General features: G+C 35.1%; 1 protein-coding gene across 6 annotated transcripts in view; it reads right to left on the bottom strand.

The window, feature by feature from the left end:
• POLR3B (RNA polymerase III subunit B) overlaps positions 1-24,971 on the bottom strand; it is a 150,690-nt gene that overhangs the window by 91,023 nt on the left and 34,696 nt on the right. For all 6 annotated transcript variants that reach the window (XM_077168610.1, XM_077168605.1, XM_077168608.1 and 3 more), the window contains 5 exons: positions 23,033-23,124; positions 21,676-21,793; positions 20,848-20,956; positions 10,280-10,402; positions 3,295-3,414 (listed from right to left, as the gene is read on the bottom strand). In XM_077168610.1, coding sequence (XP_077024725.1) covers positions 3,295-3,414; positions 10,280-10,402; positions 20,848-20,956; positions 21,676-21,793; positions 23,033-23,124 — 562 coding nt within the window. The remainder of the gene's footprint in view (positions 1-3,294; positions 3,415-10,279; positions 10,403-20,847; positions 20,957-21,675; positions 21,794-23,032; positions 23,125-24,971) is intronic.

Genomic DNA, 24,971 nt, shown 5'->3' with positions numbered 1-24,971 from the left:
ATATAAACAAAAAAAGCAATAAATTTCCAAGTACATTTTAATAAGTAGTTACAGAACAGATTTTAGTTTGGTATGGGTTACAATTCCATGATTTTTTGTTTTTCCTTCTAGCTGCTCCAAGACACTGGAGACCAACAGAAATATCAACATAATGATTCAGCAGTCATCTCATTTGTTAAATCCTATCTTCTCTATTCTACTCCTCCTTCTCTTTAAATAACATATATACATAAAAGCAATAAATTTCAAGGTACATTGTAACAATTAGGTGTAGAACAGATTTCAGAATTTGGTATGGGTTACAATTCCACAATTTTAGGTTTTTATTTCTGGCTACTCTAAGGTACTGGAGGCTAAAAGAAATATCAGTATAATGATTCAGCAATCATACTCATTTGTTGAATTTGACCTTCTCTGTATAACTCCATCATCATCTTTGATCTTTCTCCCACTGTTTAGGGGTATTTGGACTATGCCCATTCTAACTTTTTCATGTTGGAAGGGGCTAAATTACATGTATTTTTGCGTATTTCATGCTATCATTCAATTCCCTGAGGCCTTGTTCAATGTTTTCCATTCTCTTCTCTCTCTGTTCTTCTGTCTGTAAAATTTCAGATGTCCAATCTTCTAACTCACAGATCCTTTTCTCTGCCTGCTCAAATCTGTTGTATGCCTCTATTGTATTTTTAATCTCATCTATTGTTCCTTTCATTTCCATAAATTATGTTATTATTCTTTGTATATTTTCTAACTCTGCTTTATGTTCACCCACTGTCTTCTTAATATCCTATATCTCTTTAGCCATATTTTCCTTCATATCCTTGAATTGATTTAGATTTGTTTTAACATCTTTGATTAATTGTTCCAAATTCTGCATCCATTCTGATTTTTTAATTTGTTCCTTGACTGGGCCATATCGTTTTGTTTCTTAGTATGGTTTCTAATTTTTTGCCGATGTCCAGATATCTGGTTATCTTAATGTGTTTATTTTGATGGTCTGTTTCTCTCTTGTATGAGGTTTTATTGTTGACTGACTTTGTGTTAAAGCTCTTTGATACTTGGTTCAACTTATTCTAGCTCTTTAGAACAGCCCGTTGTGCCAGTTTGAAACTGTTGTGCACCTCAGACAAGCCATGTTCTTTAATCCTAATCCAATATTGTTGGATGGGATCTTTTTGTATTTAGTTGTTTCCATGGAGACGAGACCCACCCAATTGTAAGTGGGACCTTTTGATTAGGTGGTTTCCAGGGAAATGTGTCTTCACCCATTCAAGGTGAGTCACTTATTGGAGTCCTTTAAGTGGAAACATTTAGGCAAAAGCTTCAGAACTGACACAGACAGAGACCTTTGAAGATACATAAAGAAAATGCCCCTGGGGAAACTTTTGAAACCAGAAGCTAAAAGGCCAGCAGATGCCAGCCAATGTGCCTTCCCAGATGATAAAGGGCCAATACCTATTGGCCTTTCTTGAGTCAAAGTATCTTTCTCTTGATGCTTTACTTTGGACATTTTTATGGCCTTAGAAATATAAACTTGTAAGTTAATAAATCCCCTTTATAAAAGCCAGCCCATTTCTGGTATATTGCATTCTGACAGCATTAACAAAACAAAGCACCAATGTTTGATTCAAACAGGGCCAGGACCCATTATGGGGACAAAGACCAGTTCCAAAGGGTCCTGGGGAGAGGGTAAGGAAATACGCATAAATGCATTTTCTTTTTTCCTTTTACCTCCCCTAATGTGTACTTTAGGCCTGCTTAAACCCTTTTTTACCTCCCCTAATGTGTACTTCTTGGCCTGCTCAGCAGAGGAAGATCTTCAACTACCTGTTCTCCACTGCTCTAAGATGGAAATATAGTTTTTCAACCCCCATCTGGCAATGCTGAACCAATGACCACAGGGATCCCGGCTCTGGGCAAGCTAGGACCGTAATTCAGAGCCAGAAGTCCAAACTCACTGTTCAGAAGTCACACTCAACATTTGACCATGTCTCCCCAGTTTCTAAGGAGTAGCCTTCACGCCCTTCTCTGTCCAGTGCAGCCAGCCAAAGACTGTAACCAAGGCAAATCCCACAGCATTGGCCACTGCCATGGGAGCATTCCTTTACAGTTTTTGCTGCAGCTTCTCAGTCTCCCCATACCATTCCTTCATGGATGCAGTAAAAGTGCTTCCTTAGTTTCCAGAGTCCCCAAACTATTGAGGACAGTTTCTACCTGTCCACTCACTGTTTTTTAAAGAAGAATGTGTCCTTATCTCCCTAATCTGCCATCTTCCCTAGAAACCTCTCTAACCATATGTTTAAAAGGGTAGTTTAGACCCATTGCAACCACAGAAAAGTACAAATGTTTTCTTTTATCTTCTTAATTAAATAAATGCCAGTATATCTAACATTCTACCAGCTAAGGTTATGTATTAACCAAATGTTCTCCTCAGTTACAGTATAAAGATAACTGAGATTCCTACATCCATGTCAGGGAATCAGGGAAACATGAAGTTTTACCTATATTGTCTCTCTGAATCCTGTGAGGAGGTGGTATTATTTTCATTATATAGATGAGAAAACTAGAGTTCAGAAAAGAAATTTATTCCAAGGTAAATTAGTTAAGGTAAAACAGGTAAGAAGTAAGAAAGCAGGATTTGAATTCTCATCTCTCTAGCTCCAAAGTCCTTGTCTTCATTATACATTTTTGCTATATTGAGTTCTAAACTGTGTTTCCAATCACCCAAAAGAGTTTAAAATTCAGTCCAGACTCAGCTTTGATATGAAGCATTTTCTAATTCTTCGAATTAGATCAGGGAAACACACAAACGACAGCCAAAGGACAGAATAATAGACTGTATTATTTGTCCAGCAAAGTATTTTAAAATAAGAAAATTGAATCTGAATGCATTTAAGTGGTCTCTGCTCAATTTTGTGGTTCCCTCAATTTACTACTTAAAGAAAAAGTTATTTAAAATGTCAAAAGGCACCATCTCTGCCCTTCAAAGCCATGAAATCTAGTAGCATCACTAAAATGTAAAATCATTATAATTCAAGATAGAATGAAGAGTCATAAGAGAATAAATATGATAATAAGAGAAAAAATGATGATACAGCTAATATTTTCTGAGCACAAATCAAGCGCTGAAAATGGAAGATTATTTCTACCAGGCAGTAAAGTTCTCTTTGGTATCTTTCTTTTCTTAAGGAACTAGATTTTTTTAAACCATGCAAATCCTTATTCATAATTCCCTAAAAGAAATTCATAGACCCCAGAATCATCCTTATTCAAAGTTGCAAACGTACTACTCACTGGTACATGGGTCAGAATAGTAGATGCCAAGAGTTCTCTTGCCTCTTCTATTTTAGTTTTCTTTGGTCCACCTCCCCACATCCTTTGTCTTCTTACTTTGTTTCCTATATATTTTAATGCCTATAAAAAACAGAATAAATTATAATAATGTTTGAATGACTTCATCATCAAAGAGAATTTATTAAGCTCCAACACATAAATAACACTACAAACAAAATAGACAAGGACCCTGGTTATAGAGAAGGCTGCACTGGACCTTAAATATCAACATCTGTTATGAACTATTGATGAAATAGCATAACACAATGCATAATGTACTTTATCTATGCAAATTATTTTATAATTTGTTTTTTATCATAAAACTGATATATGATCATTATAGGAAATTTAAAAAATACAGATACATAAACAAATTTACATAAAAAGCAGTCACCAAACATCTATCCAGAGAGAAACTCAGTTAGAATTTTGGGATAAGATCTCCACCATGTATGAAGTCTACATTGAAAGCTGAGAGAAAAGAAAACCCAAATAAATTGAGGCTAATGCCACTTTCAAGGACTGGAAGATTCAATCCTGTTAAGATGACTTTCATTTACAATACTGCTAAAATTCTCTCCAAATTGACTGATAGATTGATTGCGATTGCTAATTATACTCCTGGCAAGCTTTTTTGTAAAAATTAACAAGCTGATTCTATAAATCATATAGAATTTCAAAGAACTTAAAATAGCAGAAGCACATTTAGAAAAAAAATAAAAAGCCAGATGATTTACATTATGGGATTTCAACCACAAAGCTACAGTAATCAAGATAGCATGGAAAAGAGAAGAACAGGAGGCAGGGCAACATGGCGGCATAGGGAGGACTGGAATTTAGTTAGCCCTCTAGAGCAGTTAGTAAATAGCAAAGAAGTGTCTGAAACAATTATTTGGGGGACATCCATGACTGGCCACATATAGTTCACTAGTCTGGAACAGGTGGAAGGGCCAAGATCATAGCATAAAACTGTAAGTAAAGTTCCCAAACTGCAGAGGCTGGCGCACCTCCCCTACTAACATGTCAAGCTGTGCTAGAGACATTTCCCTGTGGGAAAAAGCAGACTCTACTAGGAGCAAGGGAAGGTAGCTTAACCAAGCTCCAACTGTGGTTTGAGTTAACAAATGTGGACTACTGAATACAAGCTCGGAGTACAGATAAACCCAGAGCAAGCAGGAAAGGAACCCTGAAGTCTCTCCTGTCAAAGAGGAGGCAGGGCTGACAGAATTAAAAACAAAAAACAAAACAAAAAACAAAAAAACCCAGAAGGTTTTGGAGTTGACTTGAGTTCAGAATACCAGAAAAGGGCTGTGCCACAAGAAGAGGGACACACAGAGTTGGGTACCAATTCCAGTTCTTTACTGGTGAAACTTGAGGACTGGGGACTGGCTCTGAAAAGGGATTTCTTTTTTGTTTCTTTAATTTTTTTTTTAACTATTCTAAGTAGCTTATTAGAGAAAGCTTCAGGCATTTTCAATTGTCAGTAATGACCCAGGCAAGGACAGAGTCAAGATACGTCTGAGAGACAAAGTACTTAGTCAAATGAAAGAGGTAATTCCATAAAGGGCCTATCTTTCCCAGGAAAAGGGCGGAGTGAGGTGCAGCTTAAGTAGTGGCTCTCATTCAGAGAATTCAGACCCCAGGGGCGGGAATCAGAAATAGCTTAAACTTGCCTTCTACCTCAACCTCTATTTCAACTACACTCCTAGTAGGAGGGCTAGGGTATGCTGAGAATTTAAGGCTCCACCACTTCGTGCTACTGGGAAGTTTGTCAGCTGCAGGCTAACAAATGCTACCTGCTTGGGCAGCACAGGAAAAGCACAGAGCTAAGAGGCTTCACAGAAAAGTCTGACAACCTGCTGGGTCTCATCCCCAGGGAACTCTGATACTGAGTGCACCCTTTTCCTGAGACCTGGGCCTGTTTTGTTAGGGAAAATCTGATTGTGGTCGATCAAATCTGATCAAAAACCTCCTCAAAAAAAAAAAAAAGGTTCCATATAGGCAGGACAAGAACTATGAAACAACAGCTAAAAAATTCTGCTCAGTGAAACAGAAGCTATGTTAGAGGTCTAGAATAAGTTGAACTGAATGCAAAAGAACAGACAGAGAACAAAGCCACCAAGAAAACCCTAGGTAAAAGAGTTAAAAAGACCTCCAGAATAAACTAATCATGGAAATGAGATGCCTAGACAACAGCAAAAAATTACGAGTCATACTAGGGAAAAACAAAGCTTTGGCCTAGTCAAAGTAACAAACTAACACTTCAAACGAGATACAGGAGTTGAAACAACTAATCAAAGAGGTTCGAACAAAGATGCTAAACCAAGTCAAAGAACCGAGGGGAAGGTATGGCAAAAGACATGAAAGGTATAAAGAAGACATTGGGTGACCATAAAAAAGAACCTGAAAGCTTGAAAAAAAAAAAAAAACAAATGGCAGAACTTATGGGAATGAAAAGCACCAAAGAAGAGATGAAAAACATAATAATGGAGAATTACAATAGCAGATTTCAAGAGGCAGAAGAAAGGATTAGTGAACTAGAAAACAGGACATCTGAAATCCTACAGACAAAATAACAGATAGGGAAAAGAACAGAAAGATATGTGTAGGGTCTCAGGGAAGCGAATGACAATGTGAAGGGCACAAATATACATGTAATGGATGTTCCAAAAGGAGAAGAGAATGCAAAAGGGGCAAAAATAATAATGGAGGAAATAATTACTGAAAATGGTTATGAAAGACAGATTGAAGAAATTACAGATCAAAGAAGCACAGCGAACCCAAACAGAATAGATCCAAAGAGACCTATTCCAAAACACTAATTAGATAGTCAAATGTCAAAGACAAAGAGAGCATTTTGAAAGCACCAAAAGAAAAGTGACCTATCACATACAAGGGAAGCTTGATAAGACTGTATGTGTAGATATGTAACTAACATTGCTCAATTGTGTGTGTATGTCGTTGAAAGGGAAAGTTTAGAATCATGTATGTCACCAGAAGGAAAGTTAGAGGTTAAAATGGGAATGTTCAATGCAGTGAATCTTGCAACAGATAATGACTGTGATTAACAGTACAAATATAAAAAAAAGTTATTTCATGAACTAGAACAAACTTACAACACTAGTTAATAAATAATAATTGAGAAAAATGTACCTATTGCAAACAATAGACTATAGTTATTATACTGTTAGTACTGTTAACGGTATATTAGTACTGTTAACTAAGTTAACAGTAAAATCTTAATATTCTTTCATCAACAGTAACAAATTTACGACAGCAATTTGTCAATAATGGAGGGGAGGGGGCTAATGGGTATGGGCTGTTTTCAGTTTTTTATTACTTTGGAATAATGAAAATATTCTAAAATTGAATACTGTGATGCATGCACAACTATGTGATGATACTGTAAGCCATTGATTGTATACTTTGGATGGATTGTATGATTTGTGAATATATCTCAAAAAAATTGCATTAAAAAAAAGAACTGAACTACATAGATAATAGACCTAAAAAAGGAATCAAAATGAACAATTTGGATGAATCTTAGATAATATGCTCAACAAAGTAAGTTAGACACAAAAGAGTATATATTGTATGATTTCAAATATATGAAGTTCTAGAACAGGCAAACTAATCTATGATGAAAACATCAGAACAGTGGGGAAAAAAAGTGAGTGGAGGCAAAGACTGATTAGGTCTAGGTTGATGGATATGTTCAATATATTGTAAAAATTGTACTATTAAGATTTGTACATTTCAGTACACATAAATTTTACCTTAAAAAAAAAAAGGGAGGTACTATCAGACAATAATTAAGTAGGGGGTGAGGAGTGGATGGAGATTTAGATGGAACAAGAACAGCAAAGTGTTCATAACTGTTGAAGGTAGGTGACAGGTATATAAAGGTTCATAATACTATTAATTAAGTCTTTGTATATATTCAAATTTTTCCACAAAAAATGGTTTTAAAACAAACAATCAGGGCAGGCCACAGTGGCTCAGCAGGCAGAGTTCTTGCCTGCCAAGACTTGGGTTTGATTCCCGGTGCCTGCCCATGCAAGAAAAAAAAAACCAATCATACAGGTCTAGTTATTTTGTTAACAAATATATACTTTAAAAAACTGACTTGTGGTTAGAAGAAAGAGCTGAGATACCCATTTCTTTTCCAAACTGTCTTGTCCCCAATTACCTGCCTAAGAAGTCTCTTTTTTAAGCTTCAAAATTTAGATCAGGTATCACATCCTCTCTGAAACCTTTCTTAATTCTGCTCCTTCTTCTCTGCTATTTTAATTTCTTGTGTATAAAGAACTGAGTACTTTCATTCACGTTCAGAACATACTATATGTTAATTATTAATTCACATGTGTGTCTTTCCTACAAAATTCTGAGGATTGGTGGGGCTTTGCCATCTTTTTCTTTGGCTCCCAATGTTTTATATAATGCCTGAAACACAATGGACCTCTTCTGTGATGAGATTTGCACATCAAATAAAGGATCTTCCCATTTGGAAGGCCATTAGAGCATAAGATAAATGAAGAATCTGTAAAGACTTGTTGTGGTGACCTGGCAGCACCTAGTAACTGAAGTAATGGGTTAAAGCATGTCAGCAATTAGTGGATACCATGAGTAGATATGCAGTTCTATTTTCTTTAAACTTGAGTTGTCCTCATTCACTTCTAGCCTTCTGGTTCTTTAGTGGTAAAGCATAAAGAGTCTTCACTTCTTTGAAAAAGAAACAGGACCAGGAGAGAAAGTTTGCCAGGATTCCATACTGTGAAAGTCGGATTAAGGCCTAATATGTTAATAATTAGACCAAGATGGCCTCCCTACTGTATCCTATCCCAAAAGAAATGTAATAAATAATTTCTGCTCTACCCACCAGAGTCCTTGGCAATGGTTTGTAGGACATACATAACCAACACAGAACAAAAGTTTCCTGAAACAGAAGAAATGAAGGAGAGACTAAAAAGGGGCCTATCTAGTAGAACGGAATGATCATATGTTAAGAATGACTGTGTTTGTTTGTTGCTGTATTTTTTTAAAATTTAAAAATTAATAAACAAAAAAATTTTTTAAAAGGGAGCCTATCTAAAGAGGGGCATTTAAAAATAAACAAACAAAAAAACCCCACTGGTTTTAGACAATCCACTAAAGTATCAAGTCTTTAAAAACTCTATTATACAAGTATATTTGCTAAAATTTCACTGAGAATCACACAATACATTCAAGTTGTCAAAACTGAAAATGTATGATAACTAATCTTTATCAATCATTTTTGGATTCTCATGTCTCTAGACAAGTAATAATAAAAATTAACACTGAAAATTAATGTATCCAGCATACAGAGGACAAGCACCTCCCAAGTTTATACTTCCTCTTGGAAGTAAAAGGAACATTTGTTTTTCTTATGCTAACTAATTTTACATTCCCCCATCTTTTGGTTGATCTGCTCTAATTCTGTAAACTGAAATCTTCTGTCAGTACCTATTTAACAGAAATACATGAATGATTTTCTGATCTACTGGTTGCCTCTGCTCAAACAGCTTCACAATATCAGATTATTTAAGCCATAATGATGTTCATAATAAAATGCATAACAGATCTCATCAAAGCCATGGGGGGTACCACTAAGGTAAACTGCTCTTCCAGGGCTCTACAAAGCTTTATAGAATAAAGTGTTCCTCCCTAAACTGAGCCAATTATTTCTGTTCAGAGGGCAGTTTATATATTTTCTACTTCCTGAGTATTTCTTAATGCTTCCTCCTCATCCTTTTGGAATCTATGGACAATATTATTTCAGTTTATGATTCATGCAAACCAAATATTGCATACTCAATAAAGGCCAAAAATAGAATTTCTTAAATCTAATAAACTTTTCCTGATGCTGTATACTCAATAACTAGAGACAGTTATTAATGTCAGTAAAAGAGGAAGGTAGTGATGAGAACAATCCCTAATGATTTGTGCTTTGGAACTACATGCATGTATGTGTGTCAGTTACCCTTCCTAAATGTTTGGGTTATTCTACAAAAATATCAAGACTGGTTTGATTTTCAGAATACACACTAACAGATTTAAGTGGGGAAACGGTTAGCTCTACAAGCAGCCAGGAGGCTTGAAAGAAAAAAGCAGTTTGGAATGTATACAAGGCTGTTAAGTAATCCACAGGCAGAGACTGTACACATGAATAAATAAGAACTGTCTCATGTGGCTCTATAGTAGGGAATTCTCACCTCCCAAGATGGCTTTCAGGAACGTGACCACTGATTTACACTTAGCAAAGCGCATTACAAATGTGGGGCTAAAAGTCCTAAGTATGGCTAGGAGGGGTCCCGCCCATGTGGTGGGGGGATTGCAATTATTTTTCTCACATTTTATGTATATATAGATCCCATTTTCATCTCTGGGTCTTGTCCTAAAATTTCCAGGGTGTGACCAGGGGTCCTGAAGCACACCAATGAAGGCTCTATAGTGGTAAAAGAGACTTCTCCTGGTCCTTTGTTGCTACCTAAAGTAACCTTGGGTATTGAGGAAGAGGAACAGAAATCACACACAACTAGATACCCAAAGCCAGTGGAATAAGGGAACGAGAGATATTAAGGAGAAATGCATGAAGGGAAAAAAAACCTTTATAAGAGTTGCTATGTTAATATAGTTATAAAAAAATACTGTTGCTCAGGCATTAAGGAAAAAAATAGTACTCAATATAATATCAAGCAAAAGCTTCTTGGCTGCAAACATCCTGCTAAATTAGACAACATAGGCTGATAATTTGTCTAGGCAACATTCTTTCACCAATCCCTAAATAAATGAGTCAAAGAAACTTCTACTACCTTTCCCATCCAACAAATACTTCCTAAAGTGATTATATTTTAATGCTTTATCAATGAGTAGCATTAAATCTCCAATTTCATTTCATGGCAAAGTACAATATGAAAAGACACACCTGCATCTGTGTGAAAATCTGAGCTTTCTGGCACTCTTCCAAACTAGGTCCAAATGCAGCCATCACGTGCTCCTCTGTTCCAATCATCTGCACAATTTCCTGGTCACTCTCAACACCCATGGCCTAGGAAGGAAAGAAAAGACCAAAAGAGTGTTGGCTTTGTGTTAACTCACTGACATTTGCTTATGCTAATTTGGCATTGTTTGTGGGTATTACTTCTAAGCAAAAGCTAGCTCTTCTCTCAGAAACGGTGCCATCTGGCATTGGCAGCCATCGCCCAAGCTGCAAAAAAACCTGAAACAGAAATTTTGATTAGGGAGAGGAAAACAAACATTCTCAAGCACTTTCTGCATGTGTCCTATCTTCTAAAAATTTTAACTATCCAAAGAGCTTCATCATGAAAAAAAGGAGGCAGGAAGGTCAGTGGAGACAACTGGTCACAATTATAAGGCAAACTGAAAGAAAAAAAAAGGGTAGTAAATCTGAAAACACGCATTGCTGAAAGCAAAGAGGAAAACCACAATTAGTTTTTCAGGAGATTAAGTTTTTTTTTAAGAATTGTCACACCATGCATATTAAGGCTAACAGCATTTTTCTTTAAGAATGTTTTACCTCATTAACCTAAAGATACCATGCTATGCCTTATACGGGTTTTAAGAGATTTTTAAAAACTAAGAACACACTTAACACGTTTAAGAAACTCACTTATCTTAAGTGTTTCAAGGTGGCAGCCAGCAATGCAGGTCTTTGTAGAATCCATATGGTACCAAGGCCCACTCCTTCACATATTTGCCTGGAATTCTACCACATCAAGAAATAAGGCATAATCTCACTAAACCTTTCTTGGTAGAGTAATAATCTGCATCTTAGAAGTTAGAAGGAAAGCGATGTTAGCACTAAAATTCTTCCCTTCCCTATGCAGAGATAACAGAACTAAAGGATAATTGTCTAGTTAAATTTTGATGATTTCTAGTTCTAAGTTCTCCAAACACACACAAAAAGAGAAAATTGAACTCCAAGTTCCAAATGCAGAACTCAAAGACATTAAGCACAGAAAAGTACTGATCCAGTAGTCAAGAGATTGGAGGTATTTGTCCCTAAATAAGGCCAACATGCACGGTGCTGTCATGTGACTTCCTCTAATGTCAATTTTTTGTCTGTATGACATGAGGGCGCAACCAGGTCCCTTCCAGCTCAAAATTCTATGATTATTCATTTGAATTTCAGTGGTCCATATTCAGCAAATTTGATTTGGATACTTCAGGATCTGATATAAACTTACTGAAAAATTTGGAGCCTTGGGAAAAAGTTAGCTAAATGCTATGTTTCCTTTTAGTCTAACTGTGGTGGTTTAAAACATATCCACAAATTTAAAAAGTGGAGCCTTCCCTTGATTGTGGGTCAAACTTAACGCACTTCTACATTAAAAAAAAAGCAGAAGTGACACTGTATGATTTGGGAGACTCAGTCCTAAAAGGCACTGTAGATTCTTGCTGTCTCTTTTAGATCACTTGCTCTTTTGAGGAAACAAGTAAAGAAATTCACAGGATACAAACCCCGTTTTTGTAATTTTCAGTCTTTTTATTTCTAATTGGATGTATTGCATTTATTCAAACAGACATGGGATATAAACTGCACTATCTAAAAATTATACAATTTCATTAAAACAGTGTTTTGTGGATTAAAAAACTGCAATCCTAAAAAAATATCCATTTTCATTTTAAACAAACAAAAAAACTGGATTGTTCTTGCATCAAACAAATTGAGTAGCATCTGCTCTCATGGTGATGGCATGCATGAAAAACTACCTACACTTTCTTCTTGGTCAAATTCCTAGTCAATCAACAAGTTCTCAGTCACACGTATCAGTTAATAAAGTTTAAGTTCATTTTACTTGTCAATCTCTCAAAACTCATGCCATACGGGTTTCAGCGGAATTAAAATATAAGAAAAACTTACTAAGGCAACCAATTTACAGAGGGATCCAATCACCTATCTATAAAAGTTTTGGTATCAAGCTTTTTAAACTAATGTACTTCACTTCCCAGAAAAAGAAGCTCAAATACTAAAAGATGTCTAAATGAGATGGATACCAAACCAAGAATGCAACAGGATACAGCAGGAAACAGTCTAACAGAGACAGAAAGAGTCCTTCAGCTGAGATGGGAGGAGCTCTCTGATCAGAACCTTTTTTGAGGCATGTGAACACCAAAACCATCCAAACGGAGGAACAACTAGCTTACTTTAACAAACAATTTTTATTTAAATACTCTCCAGGTAAAAATACTATCCATTTGATCATCTCTTTTGGTGTTTAATAATAATGAAAAAACCCTTCCTTATTTGACACACGGATTGCCATTTCAAGTTCTCCTTGCTGAATCTAAGTGGGAATTTTTAAATTGCATAAAATTTTGGAATGGCTTAGCATGGCTCTAAAAAAGCAGCTTAGACAATCCAAATATTTCTAAGTTTTGAAGCAAAGATATGCCAAGCACATGGCAAATGACACCATATGTGCTGAAAACATGATCACTGCCAAAGCTGTGCTCTGAAAGGACTAAATTCTTCCTATTTCAGATCACTGAAATATAGAAGTGCTTGTCAGGCTGTCATCAAAAGTGTTCCAGCTCCAAAGGCCAAACACTGACTTTATGACTATTTAGCCTTCAGTAGTCACAGCTACAAAGAAATGACATATTGCTATGGAAACGACAGCACAATGCCCAACCATTTTACTTTACAGACAGAATTTAAACATCTGAAAACTAGCTTTATATGGAACTCTCCATGCTCCAGATATCTGAAAATATTTCATTTAATAGGTCCAAAGTAAATGTTATATATTATAACCTTATAATATATTAGGGATACTATCAGTGGAAGGTCTCCCTCCCACAGTCTGGCAATTTGCAATTACACTGAACAAAAATAAGGGGAGGTACTCTTTAAAAAGTGGCTTGAACTCTTTCCCTTAATCTCCACTAAGTGTGACTAAAAGTGTGAGTTTTAAAGACAGAAAGAAAGAATACTAATGAGCAGTAAGGGATGATATGCACACTAATGCTGATACACTACATCAGGGAGGGAAAAGGGATAACCTCTCAAAATATCTAATAACCACAAATCTCTTAATTCTTCTTTAAAGTAGACTAAAGTTAATCTATCACTACTAAGAGCAGTCCCAGTAGATAAACTGTGATGACCCTCTTTAACTTTGAAACTGTTTCTCTTTAAAGATAAAAAATATCCATATAATTTGGTCTCCAAGAAACTATGGCCAGTACCCTTGAAATTTGGTCCTAAATTCCTCAAAAACATTCGGACTACAGATACCACCATAGAGCAACTACTGAATAGTGGGGAATACAAAATGCAAACGAGGGAAGATTCATGAGCAGGAGAACCTCTGTAGTGAATGAAGTCCATAAATAAAGCTGATCTATGTCTTAAAAGCTTTATTCGTCATATTCAGTCTCAGCGTGGAATCTGGAAACCCTGCTGATTCTATCACTTTTAGCCAATTGTTGGTTACAATCAACAACTATCAAGTCCTAATGACTGTCAAGGTCTGTGTTAGGGCCACACAACACAAAAGAAAAATGATGTGACTTTTCTGGTATCCTGGTTTATTTTCCCTGGTTTCCTTCATTAAATGAATAAGGAGAACTACGGAAAGAGAACAGCATCCTATTTATTACTAGGCACTCTACTTTAAAAAAAAAATTATGGTTATTCACTCTTCACACAACCATCTTAATTGTAATTCTCGTTTTATAGATGAGTTATTCAAAATTCAAAGACATTGGGATCCCAGAAACTTCCAGTGTTTATGTGATACCTGAAACTCAGAGTTAGAGTTCTGAAGCTATGAAAGCCAGCAGTACCCAAAACAGAAACTGTTTAAAAAGTTGAAAAAGTGATCAGACTTCAAGTAGAGATATGAATGAAGCTGATCTTGATAGGATTAAGGTAAATCAGAATATAGGGTAAAGGATGATATGGTCCATATTTTAAAACTTAGACGTCTGTGTGAGACCAAAGGGAGAGATGTATATTTGGTGCAAAACTTATATTTTGGGTAATACATTTCCTATTTTAACTTGCATGGTCAGTTTAGTTGAACACCATAAGTACATGGAATCTTGAATAGGGTGTGAGATCTTATTGTTTTGTCTTACATTAGTGTGATGCCCCAGTATATCCCAGAGTAACATGGGCAGTGAATGAAAAAGTATTTGTAAGGTCCCTTTGGGGGGCTGGGGAGAAAGGGGGAAATATTCAACTTCTCTACTTGAAGAATTTCTGATATTCTTGCAAGCAATGGAGACAACCAAATCAATAGGCCGAGCCCTTGATCTTGGGGTTAGCCCCTATGAAACTTACTCCTGCAAAGAACAGGCTAAACCTACTTAAAATTAGGAGTAAGAGTCACCTCCAGAGAACCTCTTTTGTTGCTCAGATGTGGCCTCTCTCTAAGCCAACTCAGCAGATGAACTCACTGCCCTCCCCCTACATGGAACATGACTCCCAGGGACGTAAATCTCCCTGGCAATGTAGGACAGAAATCCAAGGATGAGCCAGGACCCAGCATCAAGGGATTAAGAAAGCCTTCTTGACAAAAAGGCGGGAGAGACATGAGACAAAGTAAAGTTGCAGTGCCTGAGAGATTTCAAACAGCTGAGAGGTTATCCTGTAGGTTTTTCTTCAGCATTACATAGATATCCCTTTTTAGTTTATAGTGTATTGGAGTAGCTGGAGGGAAGTACCTGAAACTGCTGAGCTGTGTTCTAGTAGCCTTGATTCTTGAAGATGATTGTATAAAGATGTAACTTTTATAAGTGGGATTGTGAAAATGAAGAGTTTTGTTGCTCCTTTTATACAGGGTATGAACAGATGAGTAAAAAGAATATGGATAAAGAATAAATAAATAATGGGGGGACAGAGTGTAAAATAAATTGGGTAGATGGAAATAGTCCTTCAACGAGAAGGAGGGGTAAGGGATGGTATGTATGAGTTTTTTTCTCTTTTCTTTTTATTTCTTGTTCTGGAGTGAGGCAAATGTAAAAAATTATTGTGTTGATGAATACACAACTATGTGATGATATTATGAGCCACTGATGGTACACCATGTATGGAATGTAGGTGTGTGAAGATTTATCAATAAAAATATTAAAAAAAAAAAAGACATTGGGGAAATTTGCCTAAGGTCACATTGCTAATAAGTGCAGATGCTAGGATTCAACCTAGATCTGTGTGATTATAAAATATCCAATATTCTGTGCTGTCTCCCACATAGAAAGGTCCAAACAGTGGTTACCAGATCAGTCCTCTTCAGTTTATTAAAATACCGCTCTATGGACATACACACACACACACACACACACACACACACACACACAGACAATATGTGCCCAATATATTTAGTTCATTTATTTGAACTAAAGATTTAAAATTATTTCTTTGGATTCCTATACATTGCTGATTAGAGGGTAACTGATATATTCCATACGGGAAATTTGGGTGTATATACCCATTTTTTAACTTCCAGGAATTAAACCTCACAAAATAACCAGCAATGTGCACATACATGTATGTACAAGGGTTGTCATCTCAGTGATATGAATAAGAGTGAAAACTTGGGGAAAAAATGACACCTGAATGTTCAAATATAGGGAACTGGTTAAATAAATTATACTACATTCATATAATTTCCATAAGTACCCATTAAAACTAATGATGTTGATGAAAATTTACAGATGCAGAAACTTATTCATAATTTATGTTAAGTGGAAAAAGTAATAAATTCATTAAATGTACACATTACAAAAGCACAGGGAAAAGGTGGAAAAATATAACCAAAAATGTAGTTTTACTTCTCAGTGGCTTTCCAAAATTTTTACAAGGCAGACTTTTATAGTTAGAAAAAGAAAGGGAAGAGTTTGAAATCTCAATTAACTGCTTATATAAACATTGTAATGCCCATTTATAGCCACATTCTCAAAAAAAGATGTAAGCCAGCTACATATACATTTACACTTACAACATAAATATTATATACATTTGACAGAAGAAGCTATATTTTATCAAACGTTAGGTACTGGAAAAAAAAGAAGCTAATATTGTTTTTAAAAAATTTTAATGTATACATGTGTCTAGTTATGCATTTTCCTCGAGTGAATAAGTTTATGTGCATGTGCATATTAATGTGGACCTGTGAGTCTTCATGCATTCAGGCTTTCAAAAAAAGCCTTTTTTGATACATGGGAACATACTGCCCTCTGCTGGAGATATAATTCTACAAAGTTAGATAAAATTCTTTTAGTCACTTAGTCACTGAACATTGTTTCGTACACAAGACAGTGTTACGCACTGTGGGATCAGTACAAAAAAATCCAAAATTACTTCTCTGTTTGAAAAATGTAAACCTTGAAGAAAGTGATAAAAGCATATTTAAGAATTCTCTCTGGCAGTGAGAAAGGGGGAAAATTCAACTTTCCCATTTGGAGAATTCCTGATATTCCTGCAAGCAGTGGGGACCACCAAACCAAGAGGCTAAGCCCTCAAGCTTGGGGTTTGTTCATACAAAACTTATCCCCACAAAGGATAGGCTAAGTCTACTTAAAATTAGGCCTAAGAGTCACTGCCAGAGAACTTCTTTTGTTGCTCAGATGTGGCCTCTCTCTCAGTCAACATGGCAAGCATACTCACTGCCCTCCCCCTCTCTATGCGGGACATGACTCCCAGGATGTAGATCTCCCTGGTAACGTGGGACGGAAATCCTAGAACGATCTGGGACTTAGCATCAAGGCACTGAGAAAACCTTCTTGACCAAAGGGGGAAGAGAGAAATGAGACAAAATAAAGTGTCAGTGGCTGAGAGATTTCAAACAGAGTCGAGATGTTATCCTGGAGGTTATTCTTACACACTTTATAGATATCGCCTTTTTAATTTAAGATGTATTAGAGAGGCTGGAAGGAAGTGGCTGAAACTGTAGAGCTGTGTTCCAGTAGCCATGTTTCTTGAAGATGAATATATAACGATACAGCTTTCGCAATGTGACTCTGTGATTGTGAAAACCTCATGTCTGATGCTCCTTTTATCTAAGATATTGACAGATGAGTAAAAAAATGGATTAAAAATAAATAAATAATAGGGGGGCCAAATGTTAAAATAAATTGAGTAGACTGATATACTAGTGAACAATGAAGGGGAGTGGTAACGGGTATAGAAAAAAATAGGTGGAACAAAGGTTAAAATATTTTGAGTAGATGGAAATACTAGTGGTCAATGAAAGGAAGGGGTAAGCGGTATGGTATGCATGAATTTTTTCTTTTTACCTCTTTTTCTGGAGTGATGTAAATGTTCTATAAAATGATCATGGTGATGAATATATATAAAAAAAGAATTCTCTCTGGGCCCCCTGTTATGATGGTATTGCTGTTATGATTACGCTCATCATCATCATCATCATCATAATTACTCCAAAAAGGAAATACAGAACTCAAAAACACATTAAAAAGAATGTAGCTGGAGGACTCAAACTTCCCGATTTCAAACTGTATACAAAACCGTATAGTACTGGTATAAAGATAGTAGACATGCAGACCAATGGAACAGAACTGAAATCCTGTAACAGACCCATGCATCTATGGCCAACTGATTTTCAACATATATTGTATGTATGTACAACGTATGTACATACAATGTGGATAGAATAGTCTTTTCAACAAATTATGCTGGGAAAACTGGACATTCATATACAAAAGAATGAAGTAGGAGCCCTATCTCACACCATATAAAAAATTAACTTAATCAGGGACCTAAAAACTATAAAACTTTTAGAAGTTAAGAAGGGGACAAATCTTCAAGACCTAGGATTCAGTAACGAATTCATAGATAATTACACCAAAAACACAAGCAACAAAAGAAATAACAGACAAATACAACATCATCAAAAGTAAAAATTTTTGTACATCAAAGGACATTATCAACAAAATAAAAAGACAATCTACAGAATAGAAGAAAATAGTTGCAAACCATGTAACAAATAAGGGCTTAATATTCAGTATATATAAAGAACTTTTTCAGCACAACAAAAAGACAAATTAGTTTGAAAATGCCCAAAGGATTTCAATAGACAATTTTCCAAAAAAGGTTTGCAAATGGCCAATAAGCATATGAAAATATTTTCAAAATCATTGTCCATTAGGGATATGAAAATCAATCTCAAGTGAGCTACCACTTGACACCTACAATAAGGGCTATTATTAAATTAAAAAAAACAAAACGGAAAATAAGCTTTGGAAAGGACACAGAAAAATTGGACCACTAGTTCATGGGAATGTAAAATGGTACAGCCATTTGAAGGAAAGCAATAAGGCTGTTTCTCAAAAATTTAAATATAGAAGTTCCATATGACTTGGCAATTCCATTTCTAGGTATAAACCCAAAGAAAGTAAAAATGGGGTTTCAAACAAATACTTGTACACCAATGTTTATCGGATAATTCTACAACAGCCAAAAGGTGGAAACAACTCCAGTGCCTACCAACAAATGAATGGTGTACATACACACAGTAGCATATTATTCAGCCATAAGAAAGAATGAAATTCTGAGACATGTGGCAACATGGAAGAACCCTGAAAAATATAATGCTTGAAGAAATAAGCAAGACACACAGGAACAAGCATTGTATGATGTCACTTATAAGAGATGTCTAGAAATAGCAAATCCACAGAGACAGAAAGTAGATGAGAAGTTATTAGGGGTTTGGAGGGGACTAAGGAAGGGGTAATTATATGATTGATAGACACAAAGAGTTTGCAAATAAAAGTTTTTAAAAACACGAAACATTAGATTAAACTAAACATGAAAAAAAAAAAAAAATTCCCATAGCCTCCTTCATGCAATTGCATTTAGAATATGGACATTTCCTGACTTAAAGAACCTGATTTGTCAACCTTCAATACCTATGAACAACCTTAAATACCTATGAACAACCAGGCATGCTCCCTGGCCACCAACCACCAGCCTGACATGAGGAAGCCTCTCTTCCTTCCCGAGTCTTCACACTCTCCCACATGGTCCCAACTTAACAGTAAAGGTCCAACTCCTTTCTCATTCTTCTGAGGTTATGCCCAAACTACACATTTCCTTTTTAACCAACTTAGTTACTCCTTTCTCATTCTTCTGAGGTTATGCCCAAACTACACATTTCCTTTTTAACCAACTTAGTTACTCCTTTCTCATTCTTCTGAGGTTATGCCCAAACTACACATTTCCTTTTTAACCAACTTAGTTACTCCTTTCTCATTCTTCTGAGGTTATGCCCAAACTATACATTTCCTTTTTAACCAACTTAGTTACTCCACCCCAAAGGATTTTTTTGTTTTCTCTCTTTGTGACTCAAAAAAACATTTCTACTGTCATAGCAAGTGTTGACAGAAACATTTGATTTGGAAGTGAAATTGAATAATGACAAATATATATTATCAACCTCTAAAATTATCTGTAGTACCCAGTAATGATTTTCAGTATCTCCTCAAATAATGAGCTGTTTCAATTAAACTAATTGTCAAGATTTATTATTATATTATCACATATTACCTAATACCAATGATATTTCTGCTGATTAATACTATAATTAATGATTAATACTACAATTTAACTGTTCACAGAATGTGTATCTTATTTAAGTGTTAGAGCAGGTTAAATGAGCCACAATGCAATTATCTGAGGAGATAACACCATTTAAACATTATTTCTATGGAAAAATATGTTTTGGGTCCTAAGTCAACAATTCAAAAACAAGCTGGAAAAAAAACAAACTCCGTTATAGACTCATAAACTCATGCATGTAGTAATTCACTAGAACACAGAAGTTCATCAAAACTTAGAACATAAGTTTTGATGAACAAAACATAGAACAACCAATTTTGTCTAAACTTTTTGACCTAGAAATTTTCACTGTTAGGAATTTGGACTACAGTTACCTTTGCCCACATGTAACATGATATTAAGGCAGTTTTATAATAGCAAGAGATAAATATGTCCACTGATGGGGTATTGGTTAAATAAGGCACATCTATAAAATGAACAGTTTTGTCAAAAAGAATCCAGTAGCTCTGTATATACCAATACAAGACTATCTTCAACATATAAGTTACAAAAAGAAAGAGCTAAGTGCAACATGAAATACAATGTATATAAGTAAACAAACAAAACAAAACAAAAAAAGAACAAAAACCTACTGAATACTTATCTGCTTGTATAAATATGGACCATCTCTACAAAGATACATAAGAAATCACCAACAGTGGTGCCTTTTAGGTAGGAATTGTGTGGTTAGGGACAGGGTGGGTGAAAGGCTTACTCATTACTATATACCCTTTTGTACCTTTGGAATTTTTTATGGTATACCTATTAAAAATATCAACTAACAATTTATCTATGCCATAAATCTTTCTATTCTTAGAATTCCTTATCGTCCAAATTTCAAACTACATATGAAAATAAATCAGAGAAAATAACTCTTTATAATTTTCAGTAGACAGCTGCAGCCTTACCTTAAATATGATTACAATGGGTATATCTTCCGACAAAGTATTATGCCTCAGATAAAATCGTCCTTGCTTCACAGCCATATTGGTTCTGCTTTTTTTCTCATGAGTAGAGCTACAAGTAAATATAAGTTAGTTAAACTGCATCCTCTTTGGGTGGAGATGATCACTCCTTTGCTTATAAATTACATAAGAAAATTTCAAGCTAGTAACATGAAATAGCAATGATCATCAATAAGGCCCAACTGATCACTAAGCATCAGTAATGTCCTGTCTATCTCATAAGTGCATTTTAAAGATGTTCACCTTCCTCCTACCCAGCTTCCATGAACATCTAAAAACACTACAAATGCTTCTTTGACTTTGAGATTATGGTGGACGTTTTATGGGTGAATGAGTGAAAAACACCAATTCATTTTGAAATACTTTGTTTCCACCTGACTTGCTTTTGATTCAGTTTTGGGCATATATTCATGACCAATTTTATATGCTTGAAGAAAAAAACATAATGAGAAAACAATAAAGGAATTAAGTTACACATCATGAGTTTTAAAAATAATAATCCAGTAAAACATACATACAATCTTGGTATACAGTGAAGCCAAAATGTTACAGTATGCCAACTAAACGAAACTAAGGAATCTCTTACTGGCATCCCTATCAGTTATAAAATTCCTAGTGGATTTAAAAACATTCCAAAAGCTTTACTCAACCACAATAGGAACACAGGTGATTTTCTGCTTTGTTCTATGCACTGTCCCCTACTTCGCTTCTGTTAGCTCTAATCTTCCCTGGAATAACACACTGAAGTGCTGTCTCCAAAGCCTTCCATACCTGGTAACTGATGCACCAACCGCCCCTTTTCTGTCAGCCTCCACAATGATTCTGTTCTTGGACAGCTGTTCTTGTATAAGAATCACTTTCTCTACTCCTTTAACAATGAAGTAGCCACCTGCCCAAAGGAAAAAGAGAAGCTTCACCACCTGTTCTTTAAACAAAATGATTCAATAATGGCATGGTCCCCTGAATACAAGATAACTCTTCTGCAGCTTCATGGTACTAGCTATCACTTAATCCTAAGGGGGTTGTTGATATTGTTGTATGGATTAATGATGGCATCAGTACATGATTTTATACAGATTTCTTGAAGACAGGGAATGTAACAAATTTTTCTATGTATCACTAGCACCTGACATATATATCCGGTGAAAAGTTGTTAAAAAAATTTGTCTTCAGATTTTTTAAGCACAGAAGTAACTGAAAACCTTCAAAAGAAGTTTTCTGACAAATCAATGATAAGATGTGCTAGATTAGGTTTCCAAAAACATTTACTACTTAACAAAACTTATACAACATTATCACACATTTGTTTGTACACAATTGAGAGTAGGACAAAGCAAGATTTCATTTTACTTACAGTAAGCAAAAACAAGGCAACATATTTAACTTATGCAATATTTGTTACAGTCTAGCAAAGTTGTACTTCTACTGAATTTTTTCCCAAAACTTTCTGGGAGTCTATATCAATGAAACTTTAAAGTAACTATAAAATAAAATAAATCAATGTAAAAGAGTTAAAGAACCAAGAGAAACTTTCTATTAAGTGCTAAGCCTGAAATTTTACAAAAAAAGTTGTCTAAAAATAGGCACTGAGATATAAATTTTAAATTTTTAAAGAAAAAAATTCTGTTTTTTTACCCCTTTACTACATTTAAAATAGCCTGAAGTGATCTACTTGAATCTTTTCACACCAGGCTAGAGAAATAACTGAATTCTTAAGCACACTAGAAGCACAAAGATACAAAGAAAAGGCTGTTAAACCACGCCAATAAATCAAAACTTGGGGTTTAAAAGTTTTAAACCTGAAATACAGAAGTATAAATAGCACATTTTTTTAGAATTACAAGTGAATTGAATAAAGTTGGAACCAAATTTCCAGATGTTTTGTGAACATAATTTTATCCAATAAGTTCATTACAAAACAGAAACGATAGGGTGGTGCGACAGTGGCTCAGTAGCGGAATTCTTGCTTGCCATGCCAGAGACCCAGGATCGATTCCCAGTGCCCACCCATTAAAAAAATAAAAGCAGAAAGGATAGTATTGTTTTTACAGATACATGTTATAAAAGCAGCAACATCAAGACAAAAGCAAAAAAGAGGGGGTAGGTAAATTCAAGTAGTCAAACATACCTGGATCTAAAGGACATTCATTCAGTTTGGCAAATTCTGCAGGTGTTTTTCCTGTAAGAACACAGTTTGAACTACGTAGCATTATGGGCATTCTGTTTAAAATAAAACAAAAGAAAACATACAGATTGTCACTGACAAAAAAATGAAAAGAATATAAAACTTGCTATGTACTCATCAATAAGGGAATATGCATTTCTGTAAACCATGTTTGAAAAGGCAGAAGGAACGGTAATTCCATGAAAAAACCCAGTGAAATTAGGTATTTTCTCTGGCACACTGCTCTTCTAGCACAGACAATAAAAACTCCAATGTTTGGCTTCCTTAATTGTTGCATAAAAGTTTTAGTGAAAGGCAGCAATTCTTCATTCATAGTAACAAAGGAACTCTTAGAAAGACTTAGAAATAGCACAACAAATCAAACTGTAAAGAACAACAGACTACCCAAATTAGCCAATTTTGAAAAAATAAAACTAAGCAAAGAAATAAGCAAAACTTCTAGAAATAAAAAACCAAGCCCTGAAATGTAAAAACCTACGAAGAGACTGAATAAATTTGACATTGCTGAAGATGGAATTAGTGAACTAGAAAGAGATCTGAAGATATTATCAAGAATGTATTTCAGAGACAGATATGGAGTAGTTTAAAAGTCATGGAAGGACAGAGTGAAAAGGTCTACCACATGTCTAATCAGATTTCTAATGGAAAAAATACAATGGGTGAAAAGTCCTATTCAAAGAGAAAATGAATATGAATTTTTAAAATATATGAATAATAAATACTCACAATATCTATCTACGCCAGATACATAAAATGAAAACACACCTAGATACATCAGAGTCAAGATACAAAACATCGAAGGTAAAGGATAATTTAAACTCCCCCCAGAAAAATAGGCAGGTTACCTAAAAGGAAAAGAATGACTAGATCTGACAGACAATTTCACATAGCAATTAACAAATGACAGTAGAATAACAGGCCAAAAGTACTGAGAGGAAATAACTGTCAACTAGATTCATTTATTCTGTTACCCATTATGCAGAATGAGGTCACTATCTTCTTTTCAGACAAAAAGTGAGGGACATTACTAGTAATATACATTTACTAAAGGAATTTCTAAAAGACATACTACAGAAAATGGAAAATAGAAGCTGAATGAACCTCTGGAATGTGAAAATATATGGTAGGAAAGAAAAATGATAAATAATGTGGACAAATACAAATATTAACTTTATAAAACAATAATAATTCCAATTTATGGGTTAAAAAAACAAACAAAAAAAGAACTAAAATTTGGCACAAGAATGGCATATATATTAGAGGATATTGATCTATGCGATTCAAAATTTCCAAGGTAGGGCAGGCCATGGTGGCTCAGCGGCAGAGTTCTTGCCTGCCATGCTGGATACCTAGGTTCAATTCCCAGTGCCCGCCCATGAAAAAAAAAATTCTAAGGTAAACATAACAATCCAAAATACCTTACCTAACTTTCCAATTGGTGGGGTGAGAGTAAAACAAAAAACAAAAAACCACTAATCCAAAAGGCAAAAAAGTGAGAAAAAATTGAAACACATGAAAAACTAGACAGATTGAAAATAAGTTGATAGAAATATATCAAAATATACCAGTCACACAAAAAATGTAAATAGACTACATTCTTAGATAAGATATATATTTTAAAACACAGCCATATGTTGGATTATTTCAAGCACATGATAAGGGCATAGAAAGATTAAAAGAAAAGGATCAAGACAATCAAAAGAAAGCAGATGGGCTTATCCCTAAGAGGGGACAAATTAAAATTGCAGGCAAAAAACATTACTAGAGATAAAGAAGATAAATGTATAATAAAGACTTAGTTCATCATTAAGACCTAACAAGTGCTCCAAAAAGCAAAAATACACAGAAACAGGAGAAATTGAGAAACCCACCATCATACTAG

Source organism: Tamandua tetradactyla, chromosome 7 (genome assembly GCF_023851605.1).
Source record: "Tamandua tetradactyla isolate mTamTet1 chromosome 7, mTamTet1.pri, whole genome shotgun sequence".
NCBI classification, from domain to species: Eukaryota; Metazoa; Chordata; class Mammalia; order Pilosa; family Myrmecophagidae; genus Tamandua; species Tamandua tetradactyla.
This window is presented reverse-complemented; position numbering and strand designations above follow the sequence as displayed.